Source organism: Podarcis liolepis (assembly GCF_965112155.1).
Source record: "Podarcis liolepis genome assembly, chromosome: 9".
NCBI classification, from domain to species: Eukaryota; Metazoa; Chordata; class Lepidosauria; order Squamata; family Lacertidae; genus Podarcis; species Podarcis liolepis.
Genome location: NC_139564.1, coordinates 58243977 through 58263870, shown reverse-complemented (window position 1 = coordinate 58263870; position 19894 = coordinate 58243977). Strand labels below are relative to the sequence as shown.

The window sequence follows — 19894 nt, the reverse complement described above, 5'->3', positions numbered from 1 at the left end:
CAGGGGGCCTGGCCCCCTTCCAACAAAATCTGAGAGCACCTGCTGTCGACTTATTTTATCTTAACAGTGGGCATAAAGCAGGGGCCCTGAAGCTGATCTCAGTTCATGGGCAGCCTTATGCAGGTGAAGGGAGTCCTATAGGAAACTGCCAATTGAGGAGAAATTACCAGATTCTTCGCTCCATAAGACGCACCATTTTCTTCCTAAAAAGTAAGGGGAAATGTCTGTGCGTCTTATGGAGCGAATGCCTGGTCCCTGGAGCCGAATTGCCCAGGAGCAAAAAGCAGATTGTGCTTTTTATTTTTAGAAAGAAGGAAGGGGGTGTTGAAACAAAGCCGCTGATTGGCAAGCAATCAGGAGGGAGATAAGGCTGTGGGTAAAGGAATCTGCCGGGGGAGGGGGGGTAAAGACAGTGAACTTGCAAGTAGAGAAGACAGGAATACTAAAACAAGCAATGAGGAGATAAATTAGAAGTAAAGGAGGAACAAAAAACTTCTCCAGCTAAGGAAAAGACACTAAGGCAAACAAGAGGGAAGAGGGTGTTGAAAGGAAGCAGCTGATTGGCAAGCGATCAGGAGGGAGATAAGGGACACTAGTGATAAAGGAGGCTGCATGGGAGAGGGAAGGTAAAAGCCCATGGATCCTCAGGATTTTTGCACTGGGTCACCCCAAATTCACCATCAGATCACATAGCATGTCCATGGCTACAGCCTGCACCAAAAAAACCACACATCCACTCTTTCGTGGGGCCACAATGGAGCAAAAACACAGATCCACATTGATCCTCAGGATTCTCATACCCCAAACTCACCGTCAAATCACATATCATGTCTGTGGCCACAGCATGAACCACAAAAATCAAACATCCACTGTTTCGTTCAGAATATATTTTTTTTCTTGTTTTCCTCCTCTTAAAAACTAGGTGCGTCTTATGGTCAGGTGTGTCTTATGGAGCGAAAAATACGGTAATCTTAGTCATGACTCCACTCTCCTTTTGATTGGGAGGGGGGAAGTTGTATACAACTTGAGTTAGAAAATAAGGCAGCTACTCAAAAGTAAGCGGAAGAGTTGGAAAGATGAAGCCAGAAACCTGAAAAGGAGAAGAAAGGCTAGAGAAGAAAAGGGCTGAAACGCTGAGAAGCCTTAGAGAACCCAGCTGTGCGCTGTGGCAGAAAGGAGCCAGAATGAGACCACAAAGCGGCTTGGAAGGCAAACTGAAAGATACAAATCAATACACCCTTGCTTGGTGTATCGATAAACTTGTATGCATTTATCTCTCTCTTTTTAGCTCTTATGAGTTTGCTCAAACAGTCAAATTAGTTCTTTTTCCTAAAATGGCGTAACTCAAAAACTGTGTAAGTTGCTGCCTTAACAAGCCCTTAAGTAGGCTGAGAAACATAATGGCAGTTTAAGTAGGCAGCTTGTCTTCCAAACTGATGCGGCAGCCTAAAAAGCAAACTGTCTCATCACTAAAAACCTGTATCGAAAAGGTAATATACCCAAGCCCAACCAAAGTTCCTTGGCTTGGCCTAGAAAGTACAGAAAATTCTGACAGCTCTCAGACAGGTCAGGCGCTGTCAAAATGATGGGCGCAGGTGGGAAGAGTTTGACTGTGAGTAAGAGCATGGAACTGCGGAGAATGCTATCTGTGGAGCCCGGACCTCGCAGCGCACATTCGGTAGCTGAGGTAGGGTCTCGCTGCAGACAGAAAGTGGCAAATTTCTGCGGCCACTGCGCCGACTCCCATTCAGAATCAGCTCACTGACATTTCAAGCATTAGTGACGGTGGCAAGCTGTGCTGCTTAGAAAACATTGCCAAGACTTGCAAAACGAGGCTGGAGGACCAATTTGACAGAAATTGCAGGAAAAATAAAGACTTGGGTCAAACGGTTTGCTTAGCAGAAAATGCCAGCATAGGCTGAGCTGATGAAAATCTAGAAGGTTAATAGGCTGTTTAGTGGCGGAAACAAGAGAGAAATAAAGGTATCCACTTGGTGGCAGTGGTGAAGTTAAGAAGAAGGAGGAGTTGGTTTGGCTAGCGCAGGGGTCTGCAACCCGCGGCTCCGGAGCCGCATGTGGCTCTTTTACACCTTTGCCGCGGCTCCGGGGCGGATACTAGCGAGGGGAGGAGGCGCATTATGCGCCCCGACACTCCCCACTCTGGCGGGCGCTGTACTGGCTGTGACGTCGCATGGGGGCAGTGCGTGCGTTAGTCACTCACTGTCCCGACGTCGCCTTCCTGCCCAACTGCCTGCTACATTGTAAGGGGCATGTACGCTGGTCACTGCATTGAAAGGGGGCATGTACGCTGTTCACTGTTTCGAAGGGGAGTGAAGAACACACACACAAATAAAGGTAACTTGTTAATTTAATGTTTATTTCTATGAGGAGGAGTAATTCTGAGGGGTCAAACAAAGAAATAATAAAAAAGTGACAAAAAAGTTATTTTTATAATGACGAGTTTTGCGGCTCCCAGTTTTTTCCCCCCTTCGGAAACAGGTCCAAGTGGCTCTTTTTGTCTTAAAGGTTGCAGACCCCTGGGCTAGCGTACGCCCCTTCCCTCTGGTGGTACAGACTACAGCCTTTGACATCATGTACGTACATGGCATTTTGTTGGCCTTGATGCATGATAGAATTTTGACATTCTCAGTTAGTCCCCTTCAAAAAAAAAAACCTCCTGTACTGAACCTAGACTCTAAAGTTAAGGTAGGTAGCATTTATAATTTTTTATTTTTAAAAACCACCAGACGATACTGAATTTAGAGATCTGATCCATAACGTAGATCAGGCTCTCCAACCTGGTGCCAGACTGCTGGCTGAGGCTGATGGGAGTTGTAGTCCAAAAGTTCTGGAGGGCACCAGGTTGGGAAAGACTTCTGTAGTTGTTTAGGGAACCTGATTTAAGGGTTTTCACTAACATAGCATTTGAGAAACGCATCCTTGTGTGTGGGCTTTTAAGTGACATCCCAGTGGTGGACCTTGAGGTCTCAAATTCCAGCAGCACCATGTGTGATGCCAAAATTTGGCATCCCCCACCTCTCATGCTCCATTCTAAATAATGGTTGTGGCATTCCCTGTGTCCCCCCTCCCTGGCTCTGAACCCAAAATCTTAAATCTGTCTCTGCCAGTGGATAAGAGGCAGGACTCAAACAACTGCCCCCCCTCTCTTTCTCTCATCCCCCATGATGATGCCCACTGTAGCTGCAAAAAACCCAAACAAACCACCTAATGAGTTATAACGATGTCTGAAACCTGCCTGTTTATTTTCATGCGCCTTTCTGCCATGCCACATAGTTGCAATAGCAGATCCTGCCATGGGGATCCTGACTTGACCTCTGGCCACTGAGTCATTTCTGCTTACTGGTCAGAGCATGGGGAAGGCAGTGTTAGGATATAGTTCCGTTCCACCTTAAAAGGAACAGGCATGACTGTTGTGTGTCACAGGCCTGTTTACTTCCAGCACAAGCTTGCTGGGAACTTCCGTTTGTATACTGCTGTTTGCTGGACACGAAGGGAAGCAGACATGTTTTTCCTTTGTTCCTGATGCTGGATAAACACTTGTAAATAATGCTTACATGTGCTTCTGTCCGCCACTTCCGTTGTGAGGATTTATTCACTCAGCTGATAAGAGCGTGCACAGTTTCTGAATGTATTGGAGGCTCGTGTCGCTGATTGATGATGTTCTGAGAACCGGTGTTCGTCTGGCTGCCAAATGCCCCCAACTCCCCGGCAGCATCCCAACAGGCAGTAGAGAGGGCAGCATGGTATAAGCACCTGGGAGGCGTGCCAGAGTGGTTCAGCTTGCACATTTTCACCACTCCAACCTCACCACCTCATCCAGGACCTCAACTGCTGAGAGGTCAGGTGAGAGCTTCTGTCCCACCACGCCATCTGTTATTGCCACATGGCGGTGTGACATGTTTGTGCTATATGTCAACAAGAAGCAGGTCTAAATCATTGGGATCATCACACAGCCATTATCATTTATAATTTTGCATCACATCTGAAAACACAGGCAGCAAGGCAGACCTGTGTCGCTGTTACCCATTGCTCGCCCAGTTGCCTTAATTGCCTCTTCTTCAAAAGCAGAGACAGCAGTGTTAATTAGCGCAGAAAAAAGCCACTATCGCACATCGCAGTTGGCTTAATTGCACAACTGAACACCGTCCCATCTCCACCTCTGCCCATTTGCTGCCTATTTTAGGACACTTCTCTGTAACGTGAAATATGTAGGTTTTGCTACGACAGTAATGTTTATTTATTTGATCCTTTCAGTTATTAATAACCTGCTCTTCGTTCTTCACAAAAGAAAGTGAGAAGCAACAAAATGCACACAAAAGACAGTATTTCGCTGAAATACAACAATGTAAAAACAAGACAGTGCACTAACATAACGGCGTCAGCTGACTGAGGAACAGCGCTTTCCATCTCGGGCTTTGTATGTCAAAACAAGCACTTTAAATCTGCCAGCCAGTGCAGAGCTTTCTACACTGGTGTTTTCTGCTGACGGCAAACTGTTCCCACAAGCAGGCTTGCCGTGGCCTCCTGCGCTAACTGCAGCCTCTGAACCAGATCCAGAATCAGCCCCGTGTAAAATGAAATTATTTATTTGTTAATTGCATTTATATCTTGCTCTTCCTCCTAAAAAGGGGAAAAAAGGGGGAACCAAGGCAGAAAACACATAAAGTGGTCCGATTGAAACATCCAAAAGCCTCTTAAAACTATTCCAGTGCTTATGCAGACTAGGATAAAGTTCTCTTGTTGAAAAAGGAAGGTCAGGGGCCCAATGATTCCTGCTTTGCAGGCGGTTAGACCTCGGGGTCGCTTCCAACTTGACAATCATTCTATGATTCAAACATACAATAGAGGTGGCTTGTATATATTTGAAAGGATGGGTGGCACTACACACTAAACACTTGATTCCTATATTGTATAGAACAGACCCCTTGAAGAGATGGCATCTGCAGGAGCCTCTCTCCTGAAGAGGGCAGTGGTTGACTGGGTATATAAGAGATACCTGTGGCGTTTGCCCATTCGTTTAGAGCCTATCTGTACAGGGGGGAGAAAGGGTTAAAAATGTAGACCAATAGGAAAGCTGGAGGCAGAGCCTACATGTGTATAAAAAGGCTTAGCCCGAGGTTTGTTAGAGTTGTTGGTGGGTAGTTGGTTGGTTTTAGTGGGTTGGCTGGTTGAGAAAAGCAGTTGGAAAAGCAGTTGGCAGGCAGTTGGAAATAGAGAGATAGGGCAGTGGGTTCTTGAGTGGGGGAGGTAGAAGAGATAAGATAATAAGACTAAGAAAGTAGAGAGTAACAACGTTTGGAATGCCACCAAAGTTTGTTTGTGTCTGAAATAAAATACACTCTCCTTTATTTACCTGAGAACCTGACTGAGACTGAAGTGATTTTACCAGGGAGGACCTGGTTGGTGGCAGCGGATTAGTGGTGTAAGGGTCAATAGTCCGTGAGACAACCGGGGGCTCCGAAGGAATGCCAGAATACCTTTTAGGTATCTGGGTTCCAAGTTGCATTGTAGGACTGGGCGATAATCGAAAACTGGTTTAAAGTCCATATAGAGATATCAGTTTCATAATTTCTGATCTGGCAATATACAGTGGTGCCCCGCAAGACGAATGCCTCGCAAGACGGAAAACTCGCTAGACGAAAGAGTTTTCCGTTTTGGAGGTGCTTCGCAAAACGAATCTCCTATGGGCTTGCTTCGCAAGACGAAAATGTCTTGCGAGTTCCTGCGGGTTTTTTCCCTTTACCCCCCCCCCCTTTTTCTAAGCCACTAAGCCACTTATCAGCTGATCCGATAAGCCGATAAGCCGCTAAAAGCCGTTAATAGCACTAATAGCGCTAATCCGCTAATCCTTCAATGGGCTTGCTTCGCAAGACGAAAAAACCGCTAGACGAAGAGAATCACAGAACGGATTCTTTTCATCTTGCGAGGCACCACTGTATCACAAATCATGTGTGTGTGTGTGTGTGTGTGTTGTGCCAAAATCACAGTAAGGGAAAAAACCATGAATTCAGTCAACACCTCTACATAGCTCCATCCTTATTTCAGACATCGTGATATATCAGTATATATCACAATGTTGAAAACCAAATATCACCATGCCCTAATGTAAAGGGCTTTGTGCAACAGAACCAGCACATTGAACTGAGCTCAGCAGCTAATTGATGGCCAGAAATTACGAAAACATCTAAGGGACTATGGTTCATCTTTTCTGAACAAGAATGATTGAAATCAGTATGATGGATAGCAACGGTTTATTGAAGACTTCACAATAAGTAATTGCTCTAATGGACACAGGAGGACGGCCAGTTCTCTTTAGGTATGACTGGGCCGCTGAAGAAGAGCCATTGGGTTTTCTTATGCAAAACACTTCTGAAATAGAATTATTTCATTCTTATCTTGTCTACACATTATTCTAGACATGTTTTGTTAAGTCTCTCTGCTTGAATTCATTATGACTGCTATATATCGATTCGCGTTCTTTGTATTCCTTTCCTTCTGATACTGTATTTTAGAGAAACTCAAACAATGGTGAAGATTTGTGTCTTTTATTTTTATACATGCATTCCTGATTATTTCTCATGCTTATTGAGTAAAATGTGCATCGTAGGGAGATGGTATTCAAGCATATGGTACTTACCCCAAGATACTGGCCTTCAATAAACACAACTGGTAGCGATGGGATTTCACCTACTTTCCTGCACCTCTCGTCCAGTTCTTTCCCATAGTCACCATTCAGTGCAATGTTTTTCTCTTCAAATTTCACTCGATGGTTTTGGAAGATCTTCCGAACCAGCTCACACCGCTCAAAAGTTGTTCTAACCACCCGAAGGCTGGTTGTGTAAATCACTATGCGCCCATATTCCAGAACTGATGATACCTGTAGAAGAAAAATGAAACTTTTTTTTTCCTTTGCATGCTCCTTCATGGTGCATTTTTGCCTCAATCAAACATCACATGACTGTACCAACTCAGCCCTAAACATGGGCATTATTTCACTCTTACCTTTCCTATCTCTAAGGAGCAGTAGGAGAGCTGAAAATAATGCCACAATATTTCACATTTGCCAGCCAATGAACCTCTTTGACTTCAGACAGTATGAGGGTATATTGGTCTAAAAAGCCAGGGACATAAATTTTCACTGCCCTCTAGCAGCTATTGTAGCTAATTTACCAGAAGCAATGTATTTAGCATTAAGTTTGGACGTGTATACTTGATTCTGACCAAACTAAGCCTTCTGATGTATGTTTTGCTCTAGGGTGCTTTTATCTCTGTCTGTGGTGATCTGTCAGCCCAGATCTGTATGCAACAACAGCAGCAAGAATATTGATTGCAAAGTATTGGAAGACACAAGATTTACCCACACTGGAAGAATGGCAGATGAAGGTGATGGACTACATGGAACTGGCAGAAATGACTGGCAGAATCCGAGATCAGGGAGAAGAGGTGGTGGAAGAAGACTGGAAGAAATTTAAAAACTACTTGCAGAAATACTGTAAAATTAATGAATGTTAAAGGGATGTTGGATTGAAAATAAGCGGTATTGGTAAAAAGATAAACAAGAATATGTAAATATGGATTGACAATGGTTGAAAATATATAATTATAATAGGTTAAGATATTGAGTAAAGATAAATGATAGAGGGTAAGGATTTGCTGAATTAACCATGTGAACTGGAATACAAAAAAGGGGTGTGTGAGGAGGTCAGGAAACAAGTAAATGAAATATAAGACATGAAAATATTGATTTCTTTTTAACTTTTTATGTATTTTGTCTTTGTATTTTGTATTTCTTTTTCTTTTATTATTGTTATTCTTTTTTTATTTCTTATTTTTAATTTTGTAACCTTTTATTGTCTGTAAAATTTCAATAAATATCTTTTTTTAAAAAAAAAAAAAAAAGATCTGTCAGCCCAGATCTGACCCACATGTCCAAAAGATAACAGGGATTGCACAATGCCTTCCTCCCTGCTGCTGCCTCCTCTCTTCTCCTCCCCATATCCCCGGCCATTTTTAAATGTTTTGCTGGACACGGTGCAGCAAATGGGGAGGACAAAGGGCCACTTCTCACCACAGCGACTGCCATGGCCAGTTGACACCAGTGGCCTCTGCGGCTGCTTCCGAGAGCCACTTACTGCATTCTTCTGTGGTGACCCAGGGACACAGCATGGGCAAGGAAAGTTGATCTCCATTGGTGCAAATTTTGCCTAACAGATGGGCCAGACTTGCTTATGCACCAGCCATTACTCTATCATCGATTTGTGCCTTAAATGCACAGTCTACCCCATACCCTCCAACAAATGTCTGATACAAATAACTATTATTATTAATAATAATAATAATAATACCCCACCCACCTGACTAGGTTTCCCCAGCCACTCTGGGCAGCTTCCAACATATATAACAACATATAGTGGTACCTCGGGTTAAGTACTTAATTCGTTCCGGAGGTCTGTTCTTAACCTGAAACTGTTCTTAACCTGAAGCACCACTTTAGTTAATGGGGCCTCCCGCTGCTGCCAGCGCACTATTTCTGTTCTCATCCTGAAGCAAAGTTCTTAACCCAAGGTACTATTTCTGGATTAGCGGAGTCTGTAACCTGAAGCGTATGTAACCTGAAGCGTATGTAACCCGAGGTACCACTGTAATAAAACATTAAACATTTAAAAACTTTCCTATACAGGGCTGCCTTCAGATGTCTTCTCAAGGTTGTACAAGGTGGTACCTCGGGTTACAGACGCTACAGAACTTTGCTTCTGTTCTCAGGAGGAGAACAGTGGTGGCAGCGGGAGGTCCATTAGCTAAAGTGGTACTTCAGGTTAAGAACACTTTCAGGTTCAGAACAGACCTCCAGAAAGTTCTTAACCTGAGGTACCAATGTATAGTTACTTATTTCCTTGGCTCGGGGGGCTGCATACACTGGCGGAGGAAGAGGAGTGCGGGGGGAGCGCACCGCCCCCGGCAGCATGATCCTGGTAGGGTGCCATCCCGGCTGCCCCCCGCTGCCCATGCTGGGCGCCACACCCCTGCAGGTGGCGTGCCCCGCCCCCAGGATGCACGTCATGCCCCTGCGGGTGGCATGCCAGGCCCTGGGACGCATGCCAGCCCCTCCCCCAGCTGCTCTCCACCCTCCCACCCCCGGTGCCGGAGCATGGAGCTCCACCACTGGTCGCATAACTATACCCACCAACATTTCTTCGATGAAAATAGGGGCGTCCTAAGGAACATTCTAGGATCAAAGCAGGAACCGGGACGGCTTCTGTAAATCCTGCATTGTCTCTGGAAAATAGGGAGCTGAAGGGTCTGCTACCCCTACCAACCAAACAGCTGGCCATGAACGTGATTTGGAAGCCACCTGCCGCAGCGTTGCCTCCTGCTTCCAAACAGTCAGTGACCCCTGCCAGGCTACGACTTAGCTGCTCACCGCTCGGGGCCACATCTCCTGTCAATTTGAAGAGTGTGTGCGTGTGACCTTTACCTCCACGAATTGCACTCCTGGTTTTTGCAGCGAGGCTTCCACTTTTGCAAGCAAGCCCTGCTCTGCCACCAGGGATATTTGTTTAGCGTTTTACTTCTTGAAATAAATACTATCAGTCACACGGAAAAGTGGAAATGGCCACAAGCAAGGATGCCGGGCTGCTTGCTAAAATGATGGCTTTCAGAGGAGCAGCCTACAGCCTTGCAAAACAAGTGACCCCTTAGCTTCTGTTATGTGAGATAAAGTATGATGAGATGCTCTGCTTAGGCGTGTGTGTGTGTGTGTTCGCCATACAAAGTGCTACTGGGATATATATTTTTCTGACACATTTCTGCTAAGCTTCCAACGTCTTCACACATTTTATACAGGCTGTTTAAGTCGCTCAAAATCTCAACACAGTGCAAAACAATTCCTTTGCTTTCAGTGCAGACTGAATTGCGTGGACAGGCGGAGTCCCCAGATCCTGCACGGTCCCCCCGTCATGTGGAATAATGACTCATGACAACGTGCTATGGGATTAAATTGGCCACAACTTTATTAAATTTCAAATGTGGGTAGACCTTCGCTCAGGCATTGGGCGTTCTCCCTCCCCGGTCCCCAGCTGGGGACCTAGGGAGCATCAGGGTTATCCAGTGTGGGGGGGGGATGGGCCGGCTCTGGAGAACATATGTTCAAGCAGAGATGGCCGCCCCCGTAACGCGGCCGCTGCAGGAGAGAGCAATGACGACCTTTCGGTGTACGGCCAAAGCCTCCCTTCAGAAAACCCCTTTAATGGGGAACCCTGGTATCGCCACCGCAAGAGGAAGATGGACAAAAGGATTCCGCCCAAGGCCTGATACCGCCAAAGTTGTGACGTTTTCCTACGGGAAAGGCGAAACCTGCCAATGCAGGGAAATTCCTTTCCGGCCCTTTAACAGCGACCTTAATGTAGCAGCGCCCGCATACCTGTGAAGAAAAGGTAACCTGCAAAACCTGTGAAGAAAAGTTAACCTGCAAAATAAGACATTAACTGAGGGTGGGTAGGGTGGGAGAAGCTCTGGAGCCAAGTGAGGATTCCTAGGTAAGATCCTCCCTCTATTGTGTGGGCAGGTAATCCCTCCCCTACCTGGCCTGGTCTCCTTGGCAACGCTTCCCCCAGGTGGGATTGGACAGCTGACTGAGGTAGGTGGAGACCTCCAGGTATCCCACCTGAGGGAAGGCAAAGCCAAGCCTATGCTGTTGGGGCCGCTCCAGATCTAGGGGCTGCACGCGTCCACACAAAGGGCACCCCCCGTTTTAAGCGGGGAGCGGTCATTGCTCATACAATATCACTAAAGGCAAAATGGCAGCCTGCCTATGATTGACTTTAAATCTTGTGAAAGTGACCAAACTCCCAGCTTCTTTTGTAGCTAGAAAGCATGCAAAACACCTCCCAGCCACACAGGAAGCCCCTGAAACTGATGGCTCCCCTTCTCACAAATCCATTATATTAAAGAAAGTGGGCACAGAATCTCATTATTTCGCCTCCCAGACACTGAAAAGTCACAACATGTCCATTTTTGTTTTGTTGTTTCCCTATCTGCAACACGATTCCATTTTTACCTGCCCACTTCCCATAATAATAAATATCAAATTCTCGTCTCAACCCTTCTGAACTCATCCAACTCTTCTGCACTCCCATGCATACGAAGTAAACATCTATCGGCACATGAATGCTTGAGAAGGTTGATTATGCTGGTGATATTGCCCAAATTAGCCTGGTGCTCTCTTAGCAGACAGAAATGCTTGCGCACAAATTACAAAGGAGCGCTTTGGGTTTGTGACTTTGTTGAGACATATTACTCCACTATGATGAGCTTACTCATCCCTCTAACCTGCCACCCCTGAGCCCATTATCCAATGTGAGTGTGTACATAAGGAAACATGGGGAGATGAAAAGGGGCATCAGCAGCCACTGTGGGAAGCCACAATGTGTGAGTCACTTGAAACAGGGAGCTCCACCTGTAGGACAGAGATGCCTTTCTTTCTCCCACAATAACAGCTTCCCGTGGGAAAGAGACACTGCCTGCTCTTTGCTATGTTGCAGCAGCAACAGCAGCACTGCAGAGGGCCAGAGGGTGGCGCTGTTGCTACAAACTGTGCAGAGGTCAGGTGAGTCTAGGAACCAATAGCGTTCCAGCCCAAATCAAATGTTGCTTGCTCCCTCCCTAAGTGGTACCACTGTGGTGTTAATCCTGTTTCTGTCCGTACATAGAAGCAGGAATTTATTTCACAGCACAATCCAGCTCTCTATATGCAAATAGTAAAGGTAAAGGGACCCCTGACCATTAGGTCCAGTCATGGCCGACTCTGGGGTTGCGCACTCATCTCGCTCTATAGGCCAAGGGAGCCGGCGTTTGTCCGCAGACAGCTTTCCGGGTCATGTGGCCAGCATGACTAAGCCACTTCTGGCGAAACCAGAGCAGCGCACGGAAACGCTGTTTACCTTCCCGCCGCAGTGGTACCTATTTATCTACTTGCACTGGCATACCTTCGTACTGCTAGGTTGGCAGGAGCTGGGACCGAGCAACGGGAGCTCACCCCGTCACAGGGATTTGAACCGCCAACCTTCTGATTGGCAAGCCCTAGGCTCTGTGATTTAGACCACAGCGCCACCAGCGTCCCTAAACCAAAATCTCTGGTTGCTGGCATTCATGTTCTCTCCCCCCCCCCTCGGTGCAGTGCCCCCTCTGCCCTTGTGCCTGGTACTTTATGGTACATCAATGTGGCAGCCGCTGTATGTAGCTTAGAACGCCCTTTGAACAGAAGCCGCTGATCCCAGTGGGAGCAAATTAATTGTAATATTGTGTAATTATCTACCGTATAACCAATGTCTTCTTGGCTGAGCAATTCAAATCCAATTAGAGAGACAAAGATGCTTGGTTGTGCTTAATCAGTGGGTGCACTAGAAGCTAACATCGCTATATGCATACAAGGCTTAAAAAAAATCTGTTTACAACAGTGTTATTCTTATCCGTGAGTCACTTAGTCTGTTACTATCAGTAGAATGGCGGTATCTCTGTGGGGGGTGGGGTGACATCTGAGCCCCAAGGTACTTACATTAACGGCTGGGCGAACCATATGTCCTAGCCAGGAGAAAGTATACGGCGGCTTGATAGTAGACCAGAAGTGACCCCTGCCAATTTGGGGGAGATTCTCGGAATAGCAGAGGAATGCAACTGTGCATGGCCCTAAGGGGATTTTTGTTGAAGTAAGGGGAGGGAAATCGCAGCTAAGAAGCTCAATATATATATATTTGACTGACACTCTTTTTTGGAAACTAAACCAAAATTTTGCTTACAGAAACTTATAGATGAATTAAAACGTGACAAGCTTATCCAAGCATGGGTTTACAGTGTCTTCTTCTAACTTCCAAGCAACTGTGTTTTTCTTTCTTTGCTGAGTTTAACACTCAGCCTTCTGTATCTTAGTTAGCTCTGCAGCTCCTCTGAGAGATTTCAACTTTTACCTTCTCCTGCAGCTTAGTTCTCTTTCTTTCCACCACAGAAGGAGCACTCCAACACTCAATGCAACTTAGCAGTGCTCACAGTGGATTCTAAAACGGTCACCTTGCATCACATAAAATGGAGTCTCTCCTTCACTCGATACCTCCCGTGTGACCAACGTTAGCCAATCACATGAGAAGTACTAAAGAACTCTCTATAATTCAGTTACTAACCAATCAAATTTAAACACATAGTAATGCATACGATCACGTACAATTTCAGTGAATTAAATTATTATACTTAATGCGGACAGAACTGTGAAACAGTGACCTCAGGTATGAGGACCCCATTCTTGGAAGCATATGGGGAACCTAGAATGGGCCATGGGGTCATAAATCAGGAGAAAAGGTGATATATATCTATCTCTGTCAGAAGCAATCCTAGGCAGTGATAGGACATTAGTGGGTTTCCCTGCCACCAATTCAGAAAGCTCCATCCTCACTCCCTTTATATCGCAACCCATCGTGTGTCTTGCTGACTGGGGATAATGGAATTATAGTCCCATAACATCCAGAGGGCTACAGGCTAGTCAAGGTTTCTATCACTAGCTGTGGTGGGAATGTAAGAAAGTAAAGAACTTCTGGGATATGATATATAATGAGATGAAAAAGGTGTTGACATATGCATTCTTAAAAAAACCCAGAAGCATTTTTACTTGTTATTATAGGTCAAGACATTAATAGGCAAGATGTCAAACTGTCCTTATATGCAACAACAGTGGCAAGAGTATTGTTAGCCCAGAAATGGAAGCAAGAAGAAATTCCGACAAAAGAATGGCAGACGAAATTAATGGACTGTGCAGAATTGGACAAAATGACAGGAAGGATTAGAAACATGCGGGACCAGAGATTTACAGAAGATTGGAAGAAGTATATGAATTACTTGAAGAGCAACTGTAATCAACAAATTATAATATACGAAGAAATATACAAAGTGTTACAAAGTAGAAAAAGATAGATATAGGTTATGAGTCTGACATGTAATAGGGAAAATAAGAAATGCATACTAAGAGATTAGATTGGAAAATTTTCAGACAGGACTGATGGAAATCAAAAAGATTGAATAAGACGTAAAAGTATGTTTAATTACTGTTGAAAATGATATGTTAAAACACACACACATATATATAGTTTCTATCACTAGCTGGGTCTAAGACATAAGACCCAGGGATAGCTCAATCAGTAGAGCATAATCTCAGGATTGTGGGTTTGAGCCCCACATTGGGCAGGAGATTTCTGCATTGCAGGGGGCTGGACTAAATGACCCTCGGGACCCCTTCCAACTCTACAATTCTACGATCCTATGTGGAAGACTGTTCTTCAGCATGAGTTGCAAGGGTCAATTACTGCAAATGGATCAGTTGGCTTATATTTTGGGAGTGCTTTGCTAGCCAAAACAGGTGGCTACTCGCTCTCAAGATAAGCTGCAGAAACAGCCTCGGCCCAGTAAACCTGAAGGAGCGTCTCCACCCCCATCGTTTTGCCTGGATGCTGAGGTCCAGCGCCAAGGGCCTTCTGGCGGTTCCCTCATTGCAAGAAGCAAAGCTACAGGGAACCAGGCAGAGGGCCTTCTCGGTAGCGGCACCCACCCTGTGGAATGCCCTCCCATCAGATGTCAAAGAGATAAACAACTACCTGACATTTAGAAGACATCTGAAGGCAGCCCTGTTCAGGGAAGTTTTTAATGTGTGATATCTTAGTGTATTTTTGGTCTTTGTGGAAGCCGCCCAGAGTGGCTGGGGAAACCCAGCCAGATGGGTGGAGTAGAATCATAGAATCATAGAATCATAGAGTTGGAAGAGACCACAAGGGCCATCGAGTCCAACCCCCTGCCAAGCAGGAAACACCATCAGAGCACTCCTGACATATGGTTGTCAAGCCTCTGCTTAAAGACCAGGGGGGGTGGAGAAAGGATGGAAAAAGAAAAAGAGGTAGAGATTTTTTAAAAGTTGGCTTCTTTAGCCTCGTGCAGCCTCCCGCAGCTGGAGAGACGTGCATGGCTAAAGAGGATGGATCGCGCTCGCTGCCCTGGCTTCCTCTTTAGCCTTGCGCAGCCTGCCCCCAAATAATAAATTATTATTATTATTGTTATTGTTGTTGTTATTATTATTATTATTATTATTATTATTATTATTATTATTATTATTATCAATGGCTCAAAGTTTGGTCTAGTCGCTCAGGCGGGTGGGTGGGTGTCTGCGTGTGCATACGCTTCTGACTGCCTAGTCTCTCCTGTCACAATAGCAGCAGTTCCCTTATGCAATACCTCCGTCTGTGAGTCTTGGTGCCCTTTACAAAGAGTAATAAATCTCAACAGTCACCAGCTCTTCGCTTTATGGCTCTGCAAGGAAGGATGCCCAGCTGCCTTGCCCTCTGCTTTCTCATTTCTTCCATCTTCCACATAAAATTCATCTCAAATGCCATACAGCACGGGGAACTATTGTGTCGACTGCTTCCTCTTCCCCGCACAGATATTGCGTTAGATACTGAAGCATTTCACATCCCTGAGTGTGATCCGCTGGAGAATTCCATGTGATAATGAACACTACTGGCAACTAGCAGCAATCTGGGTCACAAGCAGGGAACAGTACCTATTAAAATACTGTGCCAATTACTTTATGAGGCAATGGGGCCTCGTGGATGGGCCAATGTAAGCGCTCACCCGATTCGTCTGGTAAAGGTTTTCCTGCAAAGAAGAGGTGTGGTTGTGCCTGTCTGTGTGATTATGTTGGATTATACGCCCACAAAACCTGCTCCCTGGGCTTAGGAATTAAATGTTATACAGTGATACCTCAGGTTCAATACACTTCAGGTTACATACGCTTCAGGTTACAGACTCCACTAACCCAGAAATAGTGCTTCAGGTTAAGAACTTTGCTTCAGGATGAGAACAGAAATCGTGCTCCAGCGGCACAGTGGCAGCAGGAGGCCCCATTGGCTAAAGTGGTGCTTCAGGTTAAGAACAGTTTCAGGTTAAGTACAGACCTCCGGAACAAATTAAGTACTTAACCTGAGGTACCACTGTATAAATAAATGTTGTATAAATGTATATGTATATTTTTGAAAATAAAAAAAATTGAAGAAAGAAAGAAAGAAAGAAAGAAAGAAAGAAAGAAAGAAAGAAAGAAAGAAAGAAAGAAAGAAAGAAAGATTGTTCTGAGCAGTTTCCCCCTTGCCCTGCTCCTTTTCCAGGGGAAATGAAATAAATTCAGTGTAGAGCTAAAAAAAAATAAAAAAATAAAGGAATTAAACAAGAAGATTCAGCTGAACCCCTTTGACATGCGACAATATTCTGTACAAGGAATATTTTTTCATGGGAGAGCATTCAAATACGCCACTCCCCTCCCTGCCAAAAGAAGTGGCGCAATCCAGGAAAACGTTGAGCAAGTGAGTCTCCTGACTGGGTAAACTGGCCTTTGGATGCTAGCCTGACCAAACTGGGTTCAGCTTCCAATTCATTCTTGGATTCAGCTTTGAGCAAATCTTTCTCCGAATTTCAGTCCCCCGTCGTTGGAATAATAGGGCTCTGCTTATTCCAGAATCAATGTAAGGCGGCAGGAAATGTTGTCAGCCTGAAGCTTTAACGAATATAAATATAATTAAGTCATTAAGCCCACACAAATTTTACCTTGCCGTGCCTGGAAAAGCCTGTTTGCCCATCCTCAGTTCTCCAGACTGCAGAAAATGCTTCGAGGGCTGTTGTGAAAGCAAGAAATTCCCCACAATTCCGTGTAGGCGAAATCATGGCGTCTGCCTATAGATTGCCATGTGTGAAGTTGGTCTATTTCGCACCACGAAGCTCACTGAGCCTCCGCTTTCTAGTCTCATTCACTAAATATAGCAGGCATCATTATTATGTGGCTTCCAGCATACAGTGGTACCTCAGGTTACGTACTTAATTCGTTCCGGAGGTCCGTTCTTAACCTGAAACTGTTCTTAACCTGAGGTACCACTTTAGCTAATGGGGCCTCCCGCTGCTGCTGCTGCGCCGCTGGCGCACGGTTTCTATTCTCATCCTGAAGCAAAGTTCTTAACCCGAGGTACTATTTATTTCTGGGTTAGTGGAGTCTGTAATCTGAAGGGTCTGTAACCTGAAGCGTCTGTAACCTGAGGTGCCACTGTATATAAAAGCATAATAAATCGCTAACATTTTTTAATATATATATATATATAAACTTCCCTATACAGACAGGGCTGCCTTCAGAAGGCTTGGGGGTTGGATAACTCCACACACCCCAAACATTTCTCTGATGAAAATAGGGACATCCTAAGAAAAAGCAGAGGGATGCGGGTGGCGCTGTGGGTTAAACCACGGAGCCTAGGACTTGCCGATCAGAAGGTTGGTGGTTCGAATCCCTGCAACGGAGTAAGCTCCCGTTGCTCGTTCCCTGCTCCTGCTCACCTAGCAGTTCGAAAGCACGTCAAGAGCAAGTAGATAAATAGGTACCGCTCCGGCGGGAAGGTAAACAGCATTTCCGTGCGCTGCTCTGGTTCGCCAGAAGCGGCTTAGTCATGCTGGCCACGTGACCCGGAAGCTGTACGCCGGGTCCCTCGGCCAATAAAGCGAAATGAGCACCGCAGCCCCAGAGTCGGTCACGACTGGACCTAATGGTCAGGGGTCCCTTTACCTTTAAGGAAAAGCAGGACAAACCCGAAACCCGGACCAGTCTGTATCTAGAAAATAGGGACACTTGGAAGGTCTGCAAACCAATTCCCAATCATCCAGATTCATAGCTGCCGCTTCTCTTAAGGCAACTGAAAGCACAGGCCCAATGCGCCGCATGCTTACTCCTGTTACCAGCATCACATGCATACCTTGGATACTGCAGACCCCAAAAGGGTAAACAGAAACAGAGCAATGGCCTGGTTCATTGATACGCAGCTGGTTCCACACTGCATATTGAAAGCAGGTTTGCATCCACAGTTTCATTCCCTGCCACTTACTACATGCATGTGTTATGTTAGTAGGAAAAGCATCACATTTCTTGCAGCCCCCTAGATTTGATGTTCTCCTTTGCAGAAGTAAGTGAGGCAGAATGAAGTCAGTGGTTTGGGAACTTTTCGCACTTTTTTTTTAAAAAAAAGATAGTCATAGTTCACTTATCTCTGCCATATGATCAACTTCATTTCGCTTAATTAAAAGGCATCGTTGTTTGTTGAACTTTGCAGCAGTCAGCACTGCAGCAGTGCGTGGCCTGCCTACGGCCACAATGACTTGTTTTCCTGATACTAAGGTAGAAATGCAGATCTCAAAAACAATGTCAAGCCTGCTTTTTTTCTGCCTTAGCATTTTGAATTTCTTTCTCGGTCTAGGGCAAGATCGAGTCCATTTCATTAGCAGAGCAATGCAAATAGTTCACTGGTGTGCTGTGTTCCCTTTCTGTCTGCTTGATTTGCCAACCATCCGAGCTAGCTTATATTAATTAAAACAAGTGTCACCGCTTCTAATAGTAGCTCTCTTAAGGGTTATAGATTGCAATCAGTGAGAATCGAGCAGTTGCTAATAGGACTCTTATCAGATGGACTGAGCTCTGTTGAAAATTTGCGGCATTTTTCCTTGGCAGTTGATCTAACCTTTCATCCCAGGATTAATTACACTTCAGCATCCAGTCTGCCTGGCACAATTAAACTTATTTTTCACTCATCCAGGATCTACATAAGCCCTGGCATTATTGAAACAGGCTTTCTTCCTAGATTGTTAAACTTGCTGTGGAAGTGCATGTTTATTTTATTTTTGCAATATCCTTTCTAAACAATTTGGTGGAGTATGATTGCTAATCACTGAGACTTAATTTGCTCCTCCAGTTTAGATGGCATAATGGACAACAACAACAACAACAACAACAACAACAACAACAACAACAATAAATTTATTATTTATTCCCGCCCATCTGGCTGGGTTTCCCCAGTTACTCTGGGTGGCTTCCAACAAAAGATTAAAAATACATTAAAACATCAGTCATTAAAAACTTCCCTATGCAGGGCTGCCTTCAGATGTCTTCTTAGATAGTTGTTTATTTCCTTGACATCTGATGGGAGGGCGTTCCACAGGGCGGGCGCCACTACCAAGAAGGCCCTCTGCCTGGTTCCCTGTAACTTTGCTTCTCATAGTGAGGGAACTCCCAGAAGGCCCTTGGCGCTGGACCTCAGTGTCCGGATAGAATGATGGGGGTGGAGATGCACCTTTAGGTATACTGGGCCAAGGCCAGTATATCTGGGTTAAAGAAGCCATTAAATTGGCTGGTGCCCCTGGTGAGAGTTGGAGTAGGACAGAGGACCTGGCAGCCCACACTGAGTAGTCACTGGGGAGGTGGGGGTTCCTACATTCTTGCCAGCAGGTATGGAGAAGCAGAGGTAGAGGCTGGGTCAGCAGCCCCATGAAGGTGTGCAGCACCTGATTGGCCAGCCGTCCCTCACAGGCAGGTAGTCCCAAAAGCATATTGATGGTGTTGGCTCAGTTTCTCCTCCGCTGCCTCTTGATGCCTTTTGACCCTTCCCCCCCCCCTCTGTGAAAAAGTGCAGTCTCCCATCCCAACAGCTGTATAAACCCTTTTAAAGGGAGGATAAATCTTGGGAAACATGGACCACTTACAAACACCATCTCCAACTCCTCGAAAGATTCCATCAACAGTGTCTCCAGAAAATTTTACACATCGCCTGGGAAGACAGGCAAACTAATGGCAGTGTACTGGAAGAAGCAAAGATCACCAGTGTCGAAGCAGTGATTCTTCAACATCAACTTCACTGAGCTGGTCATGTTGTTCAGATGCCTGCTTATCATCTTCCAAAACAACTACAGTCGTACCTCGGGTTACATACACTTCAGGTTACATATGCTTCAGGTTACAGACTCCGCTAACCCAGAAATAGTACCT

General features: G+C 45.3%; 1 protein-coding gene across 1 annotated transcript in view; it reads right to left on the bottom strand.

The window, feature by feature from the left end:
* The window catches only part of GRXCR1 (glutaredoxin and cysteine rich domain containing 1), a 53526-nt gene that overhangs the window by 11290 nt on the left and 22342 nt on the right, over positions 1 to 19894 (bottom strand). Inside the window, exon 3 of the mRNA XM_083460120.1 lies at positions 6659 to 6898. Coding sequence (XP_083316246.1) covers positions 6659 to 6898 — 240 coding nt within the window. The remainder of the gene's footprint in view (positions 1 to 6658; positions 6899 to 19894) is intronic.